At 53.7% G+C, this 17,103-nt stretch overlaps 1 protein-coding gene and 1 long non-coding RNA gene across 8 annotated transcripts in view; one reads left to right on the top strand and one right to left on the bottom strand.

The window, feature by feature from the left end:
* Positions 1-641: 641 nt before the first annotated feature.
* NR2F1 (nuclear receptor subfamily 2 group F member 1) lies at positions 642-10,469 on the bottom strand. The gene is made up of 3 exons (XM_019965426.2): positions 9,913-10,469; positions 6,861-7,388; positions 642-1,726 (listed from the first exon to the last, which is right to left on the bottom strand). The coding sequence occupies exons 1-3, from the start codon at positions 10,376-10,378 to the stop codon at positions 1,446-1,448; spliced, it is 1,275 nt and encodes a 424-aa protein (XP_019820985.2). The 5' UTR covers positions 10,379-10,469; the 3' UTR covers positions 642-1,445.
* Positions 10,470-13,535: 3,066 nt separating this feature from the next.
* The window catches only part of LOC139184233 (uncharacterized), a 160,093-nt gene continuing 156,525 nt past the window's right edge, over positions 13,536-17,103 (top strand). Inside the window, exons 1-2 of one of the 7 annotated variants that reach the window (XR_011567814.1) lie at positions 13,538-14,051; positions 14,565-14,803. This is a non-coding gene — a long non-coding RNA (uncharacterized lncRNA). Of the gene's footprint in view, positions 14,052-14,086; positions 14,804-14,892; positions 15,409-17,103 lie in introns of those variants that run through there. The other 6 variants (XR_011567815.1, XR_011567817.1, XR_011567813.1 and 3 more) reach the window with 6 other exon arrangements.

The raw sequence follows: 17,103 nt of genomic DNA, 5'->3' as shown, positions 1-17,103 counted from the left end.
CACAAGTCTAAGGGCCACAGGGGGGCCCTTCCAGATGTCCAATGGAGCTTGGAGGGCCCTCCAGGGAACCCCTGTCACAGGGTCTGGAGTGAAGGGCAAAGCATAGCCAGCTCTTTAGCAAACCATAAGGGGAGCAAAGCCAGGGCTCACAGCTGAGACCCCAGTTCTCTCTAGAGAAGAGCTAGAAAGAGGCTGAGCCTCTAGTCACAGCCAAGTGCAGAGGCATCTTTCTGTCCTGAAACCCCTATGTCCAGGGCTCCATGCCTCTCCAGCCAGGCATGTTGCCACCTGCAGAGGCTGAAGCTGGCGGCACAGAGACTCGACCCTACGGGGACCAGGTCCGTCCCAGCCTCTCAGCCAGCTGGGTGCTGGCTGCCCACCACCTACAAGGCCACTGTGGCTGCTGCCTGCGTCCGCACGGAAGGGTGATCTCCCTGCCCACTCTGTCCCACGCAGAGCCTGGGCTTCCACACTTACAATCCCAAAGCAGCTCCTTGGTTTTAGGAAATAAATCTAGCCAACTTGGTAATGGACCTTAAAGTTGCCCCCCTCTCCCCGCCATTCTAATAATAATTGGAGTGGAAATTAATTGGAGGGTTCTCTTGCACTGATGACATCTGTCAAGCAACCAGACACGTGGGTTTTGCTAAATTCTTTTTATTTTTTGTTTAAATTTTCACTTCGATTTTAATTCTTGAAGAACAGCCTCGACAACATATATCGCACTCATTATAAGAAGCAAAGGGTTATATCAAAAATTATTAGTATAGAATCACAGGAAATCTGGTTTGGAACCAGAAAAAAATACAAAACAGATATAGATACATAGACACAGGACAATTTTTTTTTATATTTGGAAAATGTTATTTTCCCCTAATTCTTGTTTCTTTTTTTATGTGCATACGATGTTTAAATTTTACAAAAAAATGAAAATAAAGACTAGTATTTTACAAAATGAATAACAATGTCTGTGTGTGTGTGGTGTGTGTGTCTGTGTGTGTGTTTCTACATAGGATTCGGTCCACTTTCATGGGTGTTGTTTTCTGTACAGAATATATCCACATCCGTCCACAATAAATCCTGGAAGGTCCTTTAGTCTCCTTCTGTTTTATTAAAATTTTCATGGTCCTCTCTTCCCAAATTGGTTTTCTTTTTCTCACCAGACACAAGGGTCTGTTTTCTTTCCTTTCCAACGTATTCCCGGATCTGATACTAAAATGAGTCTCTCTCTCTCTCTCTTTTTTTTTTTCTCCAGGTTTGCAGCTTCGGTTTGCCTGTCTGCGCGGTGGGCGGCTCCTGTCGCCCCCCCGGCCCTCCTCCCCGCCTGCCCGGCCCTGCCGCACCCAGCATCGGCCGCCTGGTGTCTCCGCGGCTTTGGAGTCCACGGCCCCCCGCCGGTGCTGTGAGTCTCTAGGGGCTGGGGGCAGGTGGGAAGCGCCCAAGGTCTAGGAGCACTGGATGGACATGTAAGGCCAGTTGAAGCTGCTCCCGGATAGTAACATGTCGCGGATGAGAGTTTCGATGGGGGTTTTACCTACCAAACGGACGAAGAAGAGTTGCTCGATGACCGAGGACGACACGGTGCGCAACGAGGGCAGCCGCAGCAGCAGTTTGCCGAAGCGGCTGGGCTGGTTAGGGTACTGGCTCCTCACATACTCCTCCAGCGCGCACTGCGACTTCTCTTGGAGGCTTTCGATGTGGGCCGCATCCGACAGGCCACAGGCATCTGCCCGCGCGGCCACAGCAAGGAGAGACCAGGGGAGGGGCACACGGTTAGGTCAGCTACCAGCAAGGTCACAGACAACACGCCATTCCTTTTTTTTTTTTTTTTAATAAGAAGCAAAGGGGGGGAAAACAAATTGGAGGAAAAAGAAAAATCCTCCCCGTGGCTCCCTACTCCTTCTTCCCTATTTCCTTCCCCCCAGCCCCCAAGACCAATAAAAATATAAATCAAATCCCCACCATGCCTAGGGGAGCCGAAGAGAGGAGCGCAGACTTGCAGACACACTCTCTCTAGTTCCTTTGTGTTTCCTCTTTCACCTTTGGGTTAAATAATGTACGATGCTGGAGCCATGTTTGCTATACGGAGCAACCTGGCCTCCGCCTGCAGGGGAGCATCTTTTCCGCTGTGCTCATTAAAGGAAGGACTTCTGCCCCCTTTGCCCCGGATTTTTGGGGTGTCCAGGAGCCCTGAAGAAATATGCAGCCTGGAGGCGGCTCTGAAACACTTCTTGGGAGTCCCTCTCTCAAACCCAAACGACCCCAAGCAGGAGAACCTAGATTGTGTAGTGATCAGACGCATGGGAGGGGGTAAGGAATTGTAGGCTGGCAGAGCCTGCAATCAGATCAAGTCCAGGCTTTAGCAAGATAGGATTTGCGATCCACTATCTATGCAAGCAAGAGGTCTGCAGCAAATCCTTAGTGAGGGTGAACACTTCTATCGGTGCCTTAGATCAAGTAATTGAAAACTGGTCACATCTCTGTAAGCTGTATAATAATCAGAAGGAATATGGCTTAGTTACTTTAGGCTGCAGAAAGGAGACAACTTCAGCTATCAGACACAAAGCTGGGCTGGGGGCAGCTGCTGCTGCTGCTGCTGCTTGAGAACTGGGCAGTGGGGGCTGAAGGAGGATTTGGGGAGACAGGCTTCCTGTCACAGGACTAAGAGAGAAAAATGCACTTATATGCAAGGAAACGTCTGAAAACCTGTGTGTTTAATCTCATGTCAACCAGCGGCTCTTCTTGGTCTACTAAAAATATTTTGAGACAGCAGCTTATACTGTATCAACGAATCAGAGGCAAGCCAGTGGAGGGGAAGGTGGAATCAGAGGAAGCGAAGGCTTCTTCTCCTAGTTCAAACACCCATGTTGTTTCCTGTATTAATAATAAATATTTAAAAAAACAGGAAGATCACAGAGGAGCCCTTAGCCAGTCAGGAGATTGACTAGAGATCAAAGACGGAGTTTGCTAATATATAGATAGATCTGGGAAGAAATGCATGGCGATGCCCCCCCCCCCCAAAGGACTCTGTCTAATTGTGAATGGGCAAGTGTAACCCAAAGAAGACACAGAGAATGATTTCAAAGAGGAACCTGTGTCTGCTGAGTTTCTTGAGCTTTATGTCTCTATTTCAAGAACTGGGACTTACAAAGCATTCTAACACCTTCATCTACAAAGCTATGGCCTTGAGCAAAAATACAAATAAAACTAGTGATAATTCAAGAACTTCTGAGGCAGGTCTCCTTTGACCCCAGATCCAGATTGGGTTCCTTTCAGATGTCTAATGACTCTAGCCGGCCAGTCAGGTGCATCCACACTAGCCTGACTTGGGAAGTCAGGGAGATTTTATGGCTACAGGCTGAGGGCAGGAGCACTTTGGTGCTTCAGTGCTTGGAGAGGGGACCCTGAGGTCTGCCCTTAGCTCTGCAGGCTAACCTGATCCTGCTCTATGACCCCTGGGCAGACTCATATTTACATATATCTTGCTTTACAGGCTTTATCTGCCCCTTATGGCACAGGATCCCACTCAGCCTTAGAGAATGCAGCATGCAAGGGACTCACTGGCACCCCAGCAGATTTTTTTTTTTTTAAAGACCCACATGGCATCTCTTTGGATCTATAAAATATGTATCTGATGTTTACACTTAGGGCCCCCAGTGTGCAAGGTCACTACCTGTCCCCCAGCTAGGCAACTCCCAGGGAGCTGGAAAGGCATGCCTGGGCCCTGTGTTGGCTTCCTTGTCAGAGTTCTTTCCTGCTTTGAAGGTAGGATGCCTGTAGCTGGGCCCCTGCTGCAAAGTGCCAGCCGGCCAGCACTGTGGCCTCCTCCAGGGCAGAAGCCCTAGACTGGGTCTGGCTTTGCACTCTAGATATTCATTCCTACTCCATATATTTTTGCCACAGGATTCCCCCAACTGTGGAGTGATAGTGTGAGCTCTCAGACCAAGTAGGTGGTTGAGGCAGCAAAACTAGATGAGCAGGGGGTGAGATCCAGTATATATTTACACTCCATGAGTTATACCCCAGATAAGAAAAGGAGGCAGAATGTGCAAAATCCATGTCTCGCTTTTTATATGGGAGTGTCAATGTGGGAACCCTCGATATTTCCTCTACAGTGTATGGAAAAGAAATTATGTAAATAAATAACCATTACCGCTCAGGCCTTCCCGGCTTAGCCTTTGTAGTGCAGAGAATGTATTTCATGTTGTGCATTCAGAAGAGTTTAGTGTTCAGGAAATATAGATGTAATCAGCTGCCATAACTAGAAATCAAAGTTATTATTGTGCTGAAAATGGATTTATTGTATTTATGTTAACTAGATGGCTCCTTTCAGGGAAAGTCTCATTTATTTGAGAGAATATTTAGGTGTATGAATTAATGAATTTTTTTTTTAAGTAAGTTCAGGTCATGACCTAGTCCTTGGATGCCGTCCAGAATATTAAGGATTAAACATACCATCCGGAGGCCAAATGTGAAAACCACCACAGGGAACCCCCGTGCCAGCTTCAAATACTTAGCCGGAGCAAACCTCGTTGGACAATATGTCTAAAACTGTCTTTTCCATCATTCAAAGTTTGCTTAAAAGTTGGATGACTTTGAGAAGGCTTCCCATGAATTCCCTTCTGGCTAGCAATCAAAACAAGTTTAGTCAAAAGTGGAAATGTGTTATATGGAGGGGGGGGGGGTGAATTACTACTGACAGCTCTATTTCCATTTTCAGATAGTCTTCTTGCAATTTTCCCAACAAAATAATGTCATTGTTCACTTCTCGGCCTCCCCTGCACCTTGAAGACTTGGTTTAAGAAATGTCTTTAGGAAAACTTTTTTTTAAAAAAAGAAGACTTTTCACAGGGACATTTTAGGATGGAAAGTTGAAAGAAAAGCATGAATAATTCCACAATCTTCCCTGCAGCCTGCACGGTCCTCGCCTCTCTCTGGGAAAGGGCAGGAGATCAGAAAAGTCAAGGGGGTTCAAAGAACCTTAGGAGGGGACAAGGAAAAGGGAGGGAGACTTTGCTTGAGAAGACCTCTGTCCAGCTCCAAGTCACATTTCTGCTTCAAGACACCTCACTGGGTGAGATTTTAAAACCCCAGCTTCCCCGACACTGGCTTGCTTCCTGATTAATTTGGCTAAAGAGCTGGGTAGTGGAGAGCCAGCCAGGCCCTAGGCCTGCCAGAACTAAAGCAGCCGGGTCGCTACTTCCCAGGCTCTTTGTCACTTTTGAAAAACACGTTTCCATCAAGAAGACTTATTAAGATAAAACGCATTCAAACACCGAGGAGGCGATTCAATAAATCTTCCATTTGTTTTAAGGTTCTCACTTTATCCTCTTGCAAAGAATAACTCCCTCTCCCACTAGCAGACCTGCATTTGCACTGAAAGTAAAAGGGGGGCAGTCCAAGTCCACGGCTCAGGCCACCCTGCATACAAATGAGATGCTCTTGTCTAAATAAATTATCTGCTGTTCAGATCGATATTAATACTACATTTGCTACATTACAATATTGTGCAAATTTAAGAGTCATTTTAATACAATGTAAATACGATTCTTCACGCATGAAAGCCAGGAAATATTGATAGATTATACCACTGCTTACTGTTCAGCAAGGCCTTGGGAGAGGGGTTTTGCCATCCCTACTCAAGAATGGTTTTAATTTGGCCTTTGGAGGTCCTGGCTCTAGGATAGATTTATTAGGATGGTTTATTTGTTCTCTGAATGGAGGAATTAAAAACAATAGCGCCAATAATGGTGGTAAAAACGGCAGCTAACTCTACTCACAGTGGGCAAGGCCGGAGACCCAGTCTGAGCAGCTCTGTTCCCCACCAGCGTCCTTTCTGGCTTTGTTTATATTTCCCCCCATTACCTGCTGTCCTGGGTGTTTATATGTTTCCCTCTTGCAGGTTACAATAATAAAAGGGGGGCAGTGTTCTCAGAGGCTCAGACGAGAGCCTTCAAAGGCTACGCTAATGCACTTTCCTGGAAGTTAATTTGAACCATCTATCATAAGAGAAATTGTTAACATGCATGTTACCACTGCCTACATTTAATTTGATATTTTTAAGGCACTCTGTTAAATTTCCAACGTTCGTGCGCCTCGCATGGGCTATGAGATTTATCTCCGGGCGGGAATCCTCGCATACTTGCGGGTTCTCCGGCATTGCTTTTGTTTTTTATCTTTCTTGTTTAGGTCGAATCCATTTTTTACGACCCTCAATAACCTCAGCAACTGCAAACATGAATGGTTTCCGATAAGGGAAAATCAGGCAGCCATAAAGCGGGATTATTTATGATTTATTTGCACGGATTCTTCTCTTGCCACCTCTCCGTGTGTGTGTGTCTCACTGTGTCGGGAAACTCAGCCAGGGACCGTGCCACGCAGAGGAGAAAGCCACGTTCCCACGTTCCCTTCCTTTCCTCTCCTCCCCCAGAAACGCCGAGCTCAGGCACACACGCGCGCACACACATCGCACACACATGCACACCGCACACACGCGCGCAGCCAGACGGATCCACGGCACCGCCTCCCCGTCACCCCCCCCCCAACTCCGACCCGGCCAGACACGCGCCCGCCGCCGCCGCCGCCGCCCCGCGTGGGGCTCCAGGCCGCCGGACCGGGCCGAGCCGGGCCACCGAGCGGCCCGCAGCCGCACCGCCTCGCCTCCCGCACCGCCGCGCTCCCAAGATGGCAGCGGCGCTACCGGCCGCTTCCCTCGCGCGGGCACCGCAGGCTCCGGGCTCGGCCCGGCCTCCCGCGGAACGACGAGGGCCCGGGCCGCCCGGGGAGCCGAGGCGCGGAGCGGGGCCGGCGGGCGGGCGCTCCCGGCGCCGGCCTGGCCCTCCCAGCGGCCGCAGCCTCACCTGACGTGAACAGCACGATGGCTTTGAGACAGCTGTACTCGGCCGAGTCGACGTGCAGCGCCTTGAGCTTCTCCACCTGCTCCTGGAAGATGCGGATGTGGTCCATGAAGGCCACGACGCGGTCGGCGGACATGGGCGAGGCGTGCAGGCCGGCGGCGGCCAGCAGCGGCGCCACGTGCAGCGGCATGGAGCACTGGGCTGCGTTGAGCACGAACAGCTCGCTCCAGGTCAGGCGGAGCAGGGACACCTGGTCGGTGATCTGCAGATCCGGGAAGAAGGGGATGTTGCGGGCCCACTCGACGGCGCTGAAGAGCAGGCGCGCGGCCAGCTCGCAGATGTTCTCGATGCCCATGATGTTGTTGGGCTGCATGCACTGGCTGCCGTAACGCGACGTGGGGTAGGGCTCCGCGCGCAGCAGCAGCGAGATGTAGCCGGACAGGTAGCAGTGGCCGTTGAGGGGGTCCCCGTTGGTGAGTGCGTACTGGCCTGGATTGGGTTGAGTGGGAGGCATTCTTCCTCGCTGAACCGCTGACAAAAAGAAAGAGAGAAAAGAGGCAATGTGCATCCAGGGGGCTTGCGAACAGTCCGGGCCGCCCCGCAGCGCACCGACACAATGCGGAGGCTGGTCTCCGCGGCCACCAGCGCCGAGCATCTTCCTTGGCGCTGGCCTTCACTCCCGGCCCACACCCGGAGGAAGACGGCGTAGGGGTGAAGCCCTCCAGCTCCGTGGCTCGATCCGCCCGGCCATCTCGGGCGCTCTTGTCCACCCCAGACCCAGGCAGAACTAGGCCTGAGTTAAGGGCTTCCCCGCTCCAGCCCAGAGTGACCGAGAAAGTGCACCCCAACCCCTCGACCACCACCAGGTCACACGCAGATTAATGACATCCCACTCACCCCTCCAGAAGGAACCCAATCAGGATAAAACAAAAACAAAAACCAGGCGCAACCAGAGAAAAGGTTGTGGTTCTAGGCACATGCCTAGCTGCCTCTTCATTTGCAAGCAAGCAGGTTTTGTTCAAAACATTTCCATATTCTCTAAAAATGCTATGGAATTATCCTTAAAACAGACAGAAGTTACATACCCTACTCACCACTTACAACTTTTGAATAGCAAACTAGTATCCTGCACCCCTCCCCTATCCCCTCCTCCCCACCACCCCACACAAAGTTCTCACTGTTAAAAGCAACAGAAAATTGAAAAAAAAAAAAAATCAAGAAAGAAGTTGAACTTACAGTAGCCAAACATTATTGAAAAAAGTGGAAAATATAATTAATGTCTGTCCTGTGAGGTGCCACAGCAACCTGCAGCCAGCTTTTGCCCAGTGAATGCACGAGCTTGCAACTGCAAAAACACTGGATTCATTAACCATCTGAATGCAGAACGTAAGCATGCTTTGAGTTCTTAAAGCTGACCAAAGTTTTTTTTTTTTTTTTTTATGTATATGTTTTACTTCAACAGTGCCAGCGTTTTAAATTGCCATGTAAACAAAGACAACTTTAGGAAAAGTTAGGGCTACTGAACTCTCCCCCCCCCAACAAATTAATATAGATATGTCCATGTAGACGTAGCTTTCTTAATTCAGGTTGTACACTATTTTCTTAAGTTTGCACTGATTCTCATTTTAATGCAAGCCTCAATGCAATTTAAACTCTTAAAACATAACTGGCTAGAATACTTTTTTCTAATTATAGTTTTGAACTTGGCAGTTATTTTTCAATTAAATGAGAGTACAATTCAAAGTTTGTTTTTTTTTTTTTTCCTTCAGATGCCTATAAAATCTCCCTGGAGCTAGAAATGAAGTCGTCATATTTGCCTGCTCCTTGAGATCTGAAGAAATTCAATTTCTTTTCTTGTGGCATATAAAATATAATTTTAAAGTCAATTACAAGAAGAAGTAATCTGCATTCTGCAAAATTGACTGGTTTGCTAATTTGACTATAAGACATCTTTAATGATTGTCAGGAGATAAACTTTAACTGTAAATGGCTAGATATATTTATAAGAAAAGTGCTGCATTTCTTGCCACATGAACATGAGGCATATCTAAATACAACATCAAAAGTTGTGTTAAAAGAAACCAAAGCCATACAACACAGGGATTAAATGATGTCGAAGCTCATGCCAGCTGCAGTCTATGCATTATAGCCAAATCAGAAGGATCGGTAAATGCCGTTGTTAATTGTAATTTGTATGCAGTATTTAAACAGAGGGTGGAGTTTGATGAAGAAATAAAACGAGTATCATGCTTTAAAAAAAAAATGACACGACTATGAAAGCACGGTTCAGTCACAAACTTTCCTTTGAAAGTAGAGGGGTGAAAACAAGGCCACAGCTCTGGAGGAGGCGGCCCCAGCTCGGTGGAGAGGAGAGGGAACCAGTGAACAGGCCAGAAGCCCCCCTCGCCCCCCTTCCCTCCTAATTAGACCTACAAGTGCAATAAATCTCACTCCTCTTTTTCCAAGCTAAGCTTCCAAAAGGATGATGCAGTCAGGGATCTATGGTTCAGAATCCTCCAGTCTCCTCCAGCCCTCCCCCATCTTAAATAAAGGGCAATGAAGACATGGAGAGGAAAGGGGAATGAAAAAGAACAAAAACACAAAAACCACAGAAACCGAGTTTTCTGGGGGTAATAAGCAGCCCTCCCCCCAAGTTCATGCCAGCACAGCTCCAAGCATCCTCACGCACACGCGGGAAAGAGACACACACCGAGCACATCCAAGACAGAGGGAGGGGATTTTCCAGCACAGCTCACGATCCTAGGGGCACCGTCCCGAGCAGGCAGCGGGCGGGGTGGAGAAGCCGGGGAGACGAGCGCAGGCCGGGAGGGGGAGACAGCGGCAGCGAGCTGGGGCGGGGGGTAGGGGGTGGGGTGGGGGAGACGCCGGGGGAGGAAGGCAGCGGGGATGGGGGGAGCTGGGACGGGCCGGGACCGCAGGAGCCCCAGCCCCAGACAGCAGCCACCCCCGCGAGAGAGGGAGAGAGAGAGAGAGAGAAAGAGGGCCGGGGAGGCGGGCGAAGCTCCGGGAGAAAAAGCACGGAAGAAATATTCACCTTCCCGCCTCATGCCCACTTTCAGGCACTTCTTGAGGCGGCAGTATTGGCACTGGTTGCGGTGGTGCTGGTCGATGGGACAGTTCCTGTTGGCACGGCATGTGTAAGTTAAGTTCCTGCGGACGCTCCTCTTGAAGAAACTTTTGCAGCCCTCGCAGGTGAATTGGCCGTAGTGCTTGCCGCTCGACTTGTCCCCGCACACCACGCACTCGATGTGCTGCTGGCTCTGGCCCGAGCCGGGCGGGCCCTGGCCCTTGTCCCCTGCCGTGCCGGGGGTGGCGGGTGCTCCGGGCTGGCCCGGGGTCTGCGGCGTGTGCGGCGCGCCCGAGCCCGCCTGCTGCTGCTGCTGCTCGCCGGCGCCGCCGCCGCCGCCGCGGGCCGCCTGCGCTGCGGGGTTGGGGCCGCCGGGGTTGCCCCCGGCCACGTCGTCCTGCGGATCTCGCCAGCTGCTAACTACCATTGCCATATCTTTGGGCCCGGGGAGCGCTGGGGGGGAGCCGAGCTGCTCGCCGAGGGCCGCGGGGCGCGCGGGCGCGCTGGGAGGGGAAGGGGAAGGGGAAGGGGGGAGGGGGCGGGGGCGGGGGGCCCGCCCGGCGCCCCGGGGTCGCGGGAGCCGAGCCCGAGCTGGGCACCGGCTGCTGCCTCCGCCGCCGCCGCCGCCGCCGCCGCCGCCGCCGCTACTGCCTCGGCCGCCCCGCTGCTGCTGCTGCGCGCCCGCCCGCCCTGCTGGCGTTTTGTTGTGGTTCCTGCTGTTTTCTTTCTCTCTTTTTGCAGCCCCCCCAGGCTCTCAGGCTCCCCCCCCAACACCCCTGCTCCCCTCGCCCGCTCCCCCCCGCGCTCGGATCTTGGGGGGGCCCGCTCTCCTTCCCCCCCTCCCCACCCCCCCCCAGCGAGCAAGCTCCCTTCTCTCGCTTTTTTCTTCTTCCCCCAAGTTGCAAAATCAGAAATGGCACAGGCGGCAGCCGGGAGCGGCGCGGGGCGCAGCGCCGGGGGCGGCGGGCATGGGCCACGGCGCGCGCACACACTCACCCTCCGCCTTGCCCGCACCCCCGCGCGCACACACACACACACGCACACACACTCGCACACACACTCGCTCACCCGCGCCGGACGCCCGCCCGCCCGCCGGCCGGCCGGCCGCTCGGGCTACGCGCTGCGCGCCTGCAGAGCAGACATAGAGGAAGCCGGCGAGGGCGGCGGCGGCGGCGGCGGCGAAGGAGGAGGTCGCGGCCGCAGGCGCCTCTGGAGCCTCTGTCTCAGCTGCAGCGGCGAGCGCCGCTGGAGGAGCCGGGGCCCGGGCCGGAGTCCGAGCTGGAGCCGGGGCCGCAGTCGGAGCGCGAGCCGGGGATTGGGGCTGCCCGCGCCGCCGCCGCCGCCGCCGCCGCCGCCGCTGTCCCGGCGGGAGCCCTCGCTGGGCTCGGGATTGAGGGGAGCGCGGTGAGCCCGAGCCGGGCGCGAGGCGAGGCGGCCGGCGGCGATCAGGGCGCGCTGGTGTCGGGCGGCCAGGTCCAGGGCCGGACGCAGCCAGCCATTCAGGAAGGCAGCGCTGGAGAGCGGGAGGCAGCCAGCGAGGAGGATCACACACTTTGCTCTTTTTGTTGTACCGGTGGCGCCGGGCTCTCGCTGCCTTCTTCTTTCGGGAGGTGACGGAGGGGGAGAAAAACACGAAGTAATTCACGCCGGCGACGAATTCACAGCGGAACAGAAAAAATCAAAATCAGAAGAAAAAGAATTGCGCAAAAAAAAAAAAAAAAAAAGCAAGAGAGACATCCAAAGTAGGTCGAATAAATAATCCTCTTCTTTTCCTCTTTCTTGCTCCTTCTTCTGCTTCTTCTGCTATAACACACAGAGCTAGTTAAAAAAAACCTGGAGATCGCCCAAAAATGTTCTTTTTTTAGTATTTTAAATAAGTGCTCTTCAGCCGGGAACCAACACCCTCCCTCCAAAAAAAAATCATATATGTATAAAATAACGATAAGAAGAATACGAAGGGGGTGCCTCCTCCTCCTCCTCTCTCTCTCTCTTTTTTTTTAAGTTTAGCCCTCACTCTTCTGCAGGAATGGAGTAAAAGAGACAAGGAGGAGGGAGAAAAAGGAGAGAAAGAAGAATACGGGGAAACAACTAATAGAATATGTAAGAAAAGAGAAAGGGGAGAGAGGAGAGAGAAAGAGAGATAGAGAGAGAGAGAGAGGCGGAGGAGAGAGAGAGAGGAGAAAGAGAGAGAGAGAGAGAAGAGAGAGAGAGACCCCAAAATTGAATGCGTTTAAACGGGAGGACTCGCAGAGCAGTGTTTCCGAAAGGGGGATCTGTGCGAATGTCTGTATATAGTGAACTTTGACACTACTATTGAAACTGACACGTTTCTATGGAGATCGCTGCCTTATATGGAGCTCGTGTCAAGGAGCCAAGAGAAGGGCTGCTGGCAACTGATAATCAAAGGCGACTGACTGGTCAGAGCCCTGAATCGGGGGGAGAGAAAATGGGAGGCTAAGGTTAGCCAAGCCTCCCGCACGCCATTGGTTGGAGAGCCCCTCCCCCCTCCTCTTTTTCTTTCTTTCTTTTTTTTTTCTTTCCCCTCCCTCTCAGCTACCTACTGACGGGGATGGCGAGGGGAGGAGGAAATAAAGTGGGGGGGGGGGGCGGGTTGTGTGCTTCTGACAAGCGCAATTTACATTGAGATCGCCCTGCGCTGCTATTTACTCTGAGACCTGATTAGTATGGGTCGTCTATGGTCACACACACACACATACACACGCACACATACACCAACACCAGAGGGGGAAGGGACGGCGAGGGGAAGAATGCCTTCCAATGGGTAAAAAAGAGAATCAGGCATTATTTTGTTTTCTTCTGAAAAGTTTTTAAATTTAGCTTTTATGAGCATGAACACGATCACTGGAAATGTTAGGAAAATTTTAAATGGGAATTAAAACTCTTACCGTTCTAACGAGTCCTGAAAAATATTCTGGGTTTGTATTGTTTTGTTTTTTCACATACAAGCACAGCCCTAGAGTAGATTCTGCTCATTTTATATTCCTTTAAGAAACAAAGTAGGGACTTGCTGTTTTCCGCACCCCCCCCCGCCTCGGTCCAACGTATATTTTGGTTTTAAAATGAAAGGTTCAATTATGACAAAACGCACTCCTGGAATTCGCAGAAATTGCCCCCCAAATCAGTCCGAATCAATGGTTCCTCTTCATCCCAAAGGTGATTTTTAAAATAAACTCCCCCCCCCCCGATTTTTCCTCCTTTTTTCCCTTCCCCTTTTTGATATCCTCAGGCTGATCTAACCTCCAAAGAACGCTCCAATAATTGTTAATAAAAGAGTAGTAAGTTCTTCTATTGCTGCGGGGTGGGGGCCCGGTCAGTGCGGGCCGCGTCCGAGTCCCAGGAAAAGGGGGAAAGGGGTGAGAGAGAAGAGATGCGGATGGGGATGGGAGGTGGGGAGGAGGATGGGGGGGGGGGGGAAGAGAGGGAAGAAAGGACGGAGGGGGGCAGAGGCGGGGGGGAGTAGGGAGGGGGCAGAGAGAGAGACAGACAGAGAGAGGGAAAGAGACGGGAGAGACCCCCGGTTCCCAAAGGCGATTGGTCGCCGGAGGAGGCCCGGGCGGGAGGAGCGGGTCCCGCCGCGAGGCCTGCAGGAATCGCTGGCTCCGGCTGCCACCTAGCGGACGGGAGCCGCGTCCCGGAGACGCGCGGTCGGGTCCCCTCCTCCTCCCAGCCTCCTCCTCCCGACAAGCAGCCCTGTGCCTTTTCTGCAAACCAAGACACAGCACTTTGAAAATTCTTTCAATGGATTTTTTTTCCCTCCTCCTTCTTCCTTGAAAGATCGTACTGAGGGAAAATGATACTTCTATTAGTTACATATTCTCCAATCGCACACTCGCATCTTCCCCCCCCACCCCACCACCTCCTCGTTCTACGATCGCTCCCCTAGGCAGGCTCAGGCGGGCGCGCAGCGGCGCCGAGTGACAAAGCCGCCGCCCGCAGCCGCCTGGGGGTGCGGAGCTGCGCGCCTGCCCGCCGCCCCTCGACTCCGGACAGCATCAAAGTTTGTCTCAGCTCCAGCACCCCCGAGCCTCCACACGCCCTCAGGTGAAGGTGGGAGTAAAAAAAAGGCCACGCTGTTATTGCCGGAGGTAGGGTTTGTGTGTTTTAATACTCGTTCTCCCTTTAAATGTCATCAGGGAGGGGGTTTGGGGGAAGCGCTGCGCCTTCGGGGTGCGTTTTGCGCTTCCCGGTCTCTCTCCAGTCCTACTGAGAGTCAGGAACCCGGCGACCGCTTAGTGACGAGCGACGACGCGAAAGAGCAGAATAAAGGCTTTTCCGTGTCTTGCCCCCCGCCCCGCCGCCCCGCAGCCCCTCCAGTTCGAATAATGAAGGGACACAGTCCATGCACTCTGCAAGCAGCCGCCCCATTGTACGCTGCAGGGGAGGCGACGGGGGCCGGCGTGGGCTCCTTGCCCTTTCTCGTCTCCCCAAATAATCGCGCCGAAGTCTCCTGGTCAGTTAAAAGGTGAAAGGAGGAGAACACGATTAAAAGAACAACAACAACAACAACAAAAAAAAAAGAAGGAAGGAAGGAATGAGAAAAAAAGGAAAGAAGGAAGCAAAAGAATGAGTTTTCTCATATGAATTCTAAATGTTCCTAGAGTACAAAGGCAGGCAGTCGAGGGCAGAGGAAGCAGGCAGAGAGAGAGGGAGACCGGGAGAAGGAAAAGAGAACTTGGAGAGAGACGGAGCGAGTGCAAGAGGCAGCGCGAAGCAAGCGCCAGGGAACCGGAGGCTCCCCCCGCCAGGACGCCCGGCTCTCGGGCCTGGCCGCCCTCGGACCCTGGACCGGAAGTCTTGGGCTCCAGAAGCCAGAGCCGGCCCATCTCTGCCCCACCAGGCAAGTAACGCGATGATTATCGTTTCTTTTGAACTCGGGGTGGTTGTTGCAACGCGGACAGGCCGGGAGGCAGCGATTACTCGCACGGGTTCCGCAGGCCAGGGGGCGGGGGGATGCCCTCGGTCTAGCCAGCCGGGGAGGGTCGAGAAGAACTTTCCGCAGGGGGGTCTGCTCCGGAGCCGCCCTCCCCCCGGCCTCTGTCCCGCGGCGGAGTGGAAAACAGGGATCGCGGCCCGCGGCGCCGCCCTGGAGCTGAGGATTGCGCCCCACCGAGCCTCGGTCCAGATTCAAAACTGATGGCCTCCCCATCCCCATTCGCCACCCTCCTCCCCCACCAGCGGGAACAGGCTGCGGAGCCTCCAGCCTGGAGTGGGGGCGGGCGGAGGGTCCACAGGTTGGGCAATCCGCGCCGCCGCCCCTCAACACCCCCCCATCTCCTCTTGGCGGGTGCCAAGCCGGAGCCGCGGTGGAGTCGGCGCGTAGCCCGCGCCTTGCCCGGCTGCAGCCAGGCCTGGGTGAACTCGGCTCCCGCGCCCACCTGCGGACGCCGTTTGCAACGGGATCCCCCTAATGTAATGCGATCGATGGCTGCCTGTTTGATGTGGGTGAGAGCGTCAGCGGATTAAAAGGGACCCTCAAGCCGCTCTCCCCAGCGGAGAACCCGCGGCGGCTGTGGCGAGAGAGCCCGAGATCTGCAGCCAGCTCAGCAACCAGGGGACTGGGCCAGTCCGGGGGCGGGGGCGGGGAGGGGTCACTTCCCCCAGGGGTGAGGACTGAGCCGGAGTGCATGAAAGGAAGAGCCGCAATTAAAACCGACCAGCGAGCTCTCCTCCGCGCAGGCAGGGGCGCGCGTTTGCGTCAGAGGGCGCGCGGGGCGGGCGCGAGGGGCGGGGGGAGCCGACGCCGGGGGCCGCGCCCGAGGGCTGGGTGGGCGCGGGAAGGAGCCCGCGGAGCTGCCTTGGCCTTCCCTTGGCCGGGCGGGCTAGGGGCTAAGGCGGGGCCGGAGGACGAGCGGCGACTCCCCGAGAGCCGTGGGGGCCCACTCACCCTCTCTAAGGGGCTTCTTCCTGCCGTCCCCCCTACCCTGAGCTTCCAAACTTGGAAGAGGCCCAGGGGGATCAGGCGTGCCCCCGGGGGGCTGGGAAAGAAGTGGAGACCTCGAGCGGCTTCAGGCGAAGCCTCCTGCTTCTCCGGAAGGAAGGGAGGGAGGGGTGCGCCCCCCCACCCCCCGGCCTCAGTTACGGAAAGGGGGTCGGGCGGCTGTTGGAGATGGTGCTCTGAGCCGTGGAAACCCTCGGGTTTTCAAAGCAGGGGGACAGATCCCGCTCCTGCAGGGCATATGCGCCAACTTGTCGTGAGAGGGGGCAAGAAGAAACCGAATCTTTTCGAGAAGAGGCGCTTTCCCCTTCTTGGACTCTAGAAGTCCGAGACTTTTCCCCCTCTTGGACTCCAGCCTAAGCGGCACTCTAGGCTCAGTTTCTCTTCTGGACTCTGTCGTTCTCCTATCGCCTTTGCGCGCCCGCAGAGCGCCTCCACTCGGGTTGAACACCCCACCCCCAGCTCAGCTTCTAGGGGAGCTTAGGCTTTGTCTCTGCGAGGCTGTAGTTTGTTCCTAGTTCAATTTGGCACTCTGGTCCTGAGGCTGGATGCGCCCCACACTCAACCAGGAGATAATGGTATCTGTTGTTGTTGGGGAGGGCACTTAAGAGAAAGTGATCATATTTTGCGGGAGCAGGTAGGTCCTCAAAGTGTGAAAAATACACCCACGGGATTTTCAGGCATGCTCAGCTGCAAGGGCAGAAAAACATTTGGAATTTGCGTCTTTCTTCTACTCAACCTCTTTCCCAGGTCTCTCTCCCTCCGTTCTCCACCAAGGCCTTGTTTGGTGGGGGGGACCTCTAACTTGAGTCTTAGCGTGTGGACTTGGCTCCTGGATCCAGATCCACTGTGGCCCTTGTCTCAGCACCCTCCTTGAGACTGCCAGCGTCGTGGCCATATATAGTCAGCCCTCTCCCAGGTCTCCCTTCTAAAGCCATCCTCTGTCCTCCTAGTCCTCATGGTCTAGTTCAATGCACAGAGTCTCCGTGTGTCTCCCCAAGGGACATGAGAAGGTACTCTCCGTTTGGGGAGAGAAATCAGGCTTATTAATACCTCTTGTGGATTGGCAGCATCAGAGCTCAGCCTTATTCACTTTTTAAACACCTTCCACACAACACTTGCTCTCTTTTAGTGTGATAGCCAATAAACAGTTGTGACCTGGTGGGAGAAGGAAAGACGCAGTGGCTTCACATACAGCATGA

The sequence above is a fragment of the Bos indicus genome, chromosome 7, assembly GCF_029378745.1.
Source record: "Bos indicus isolate NIAB-ARS_2022 breed Sahiwal x Tharparkar chromosome 7, NIAB-ARS_B.indTharparkar_mat_pri_1.0, whole genome shotgun sequence".
Taxonomy (NCBI): domain Eukaryota; kingdom Metazoa; phylum Chordata; class Mammalia; order Artiodactyla; family Bovidae; genus Bos; species Bos indicus.
The sequence above is the reverse complement of the archived record's forward strand: the minus strand, read 5'-3'. Positions and strand labels throughout refer to the sequence as shown.

Excerpts from the sequence above, each read along its gene's own strand:
- NR2F1 (XM_019965426.2), bottom strand. The coding sequence starts at position 10,378 with ATGGCAATGGTAGTTAGCAGCTGGCGAGATCCGCAGGACGACGTGGCC. Across the intron at positions 7,389-9,912 it reads AGTGGGCATGAGGCGGGAAG|CGGTTCAGCGAGGAAGAATG; the intron begins GTGAATATTTCT and ends TCTTTTTGTCAG. Across the intron at positions 1,727-6,860 it reads CATCGTGCTGTTCACGTCAG|ATGCCTGTGGCCTGTCGGAT; the intron begins GTGAGGCTGCGG and ends CCGCGCGGGCAG.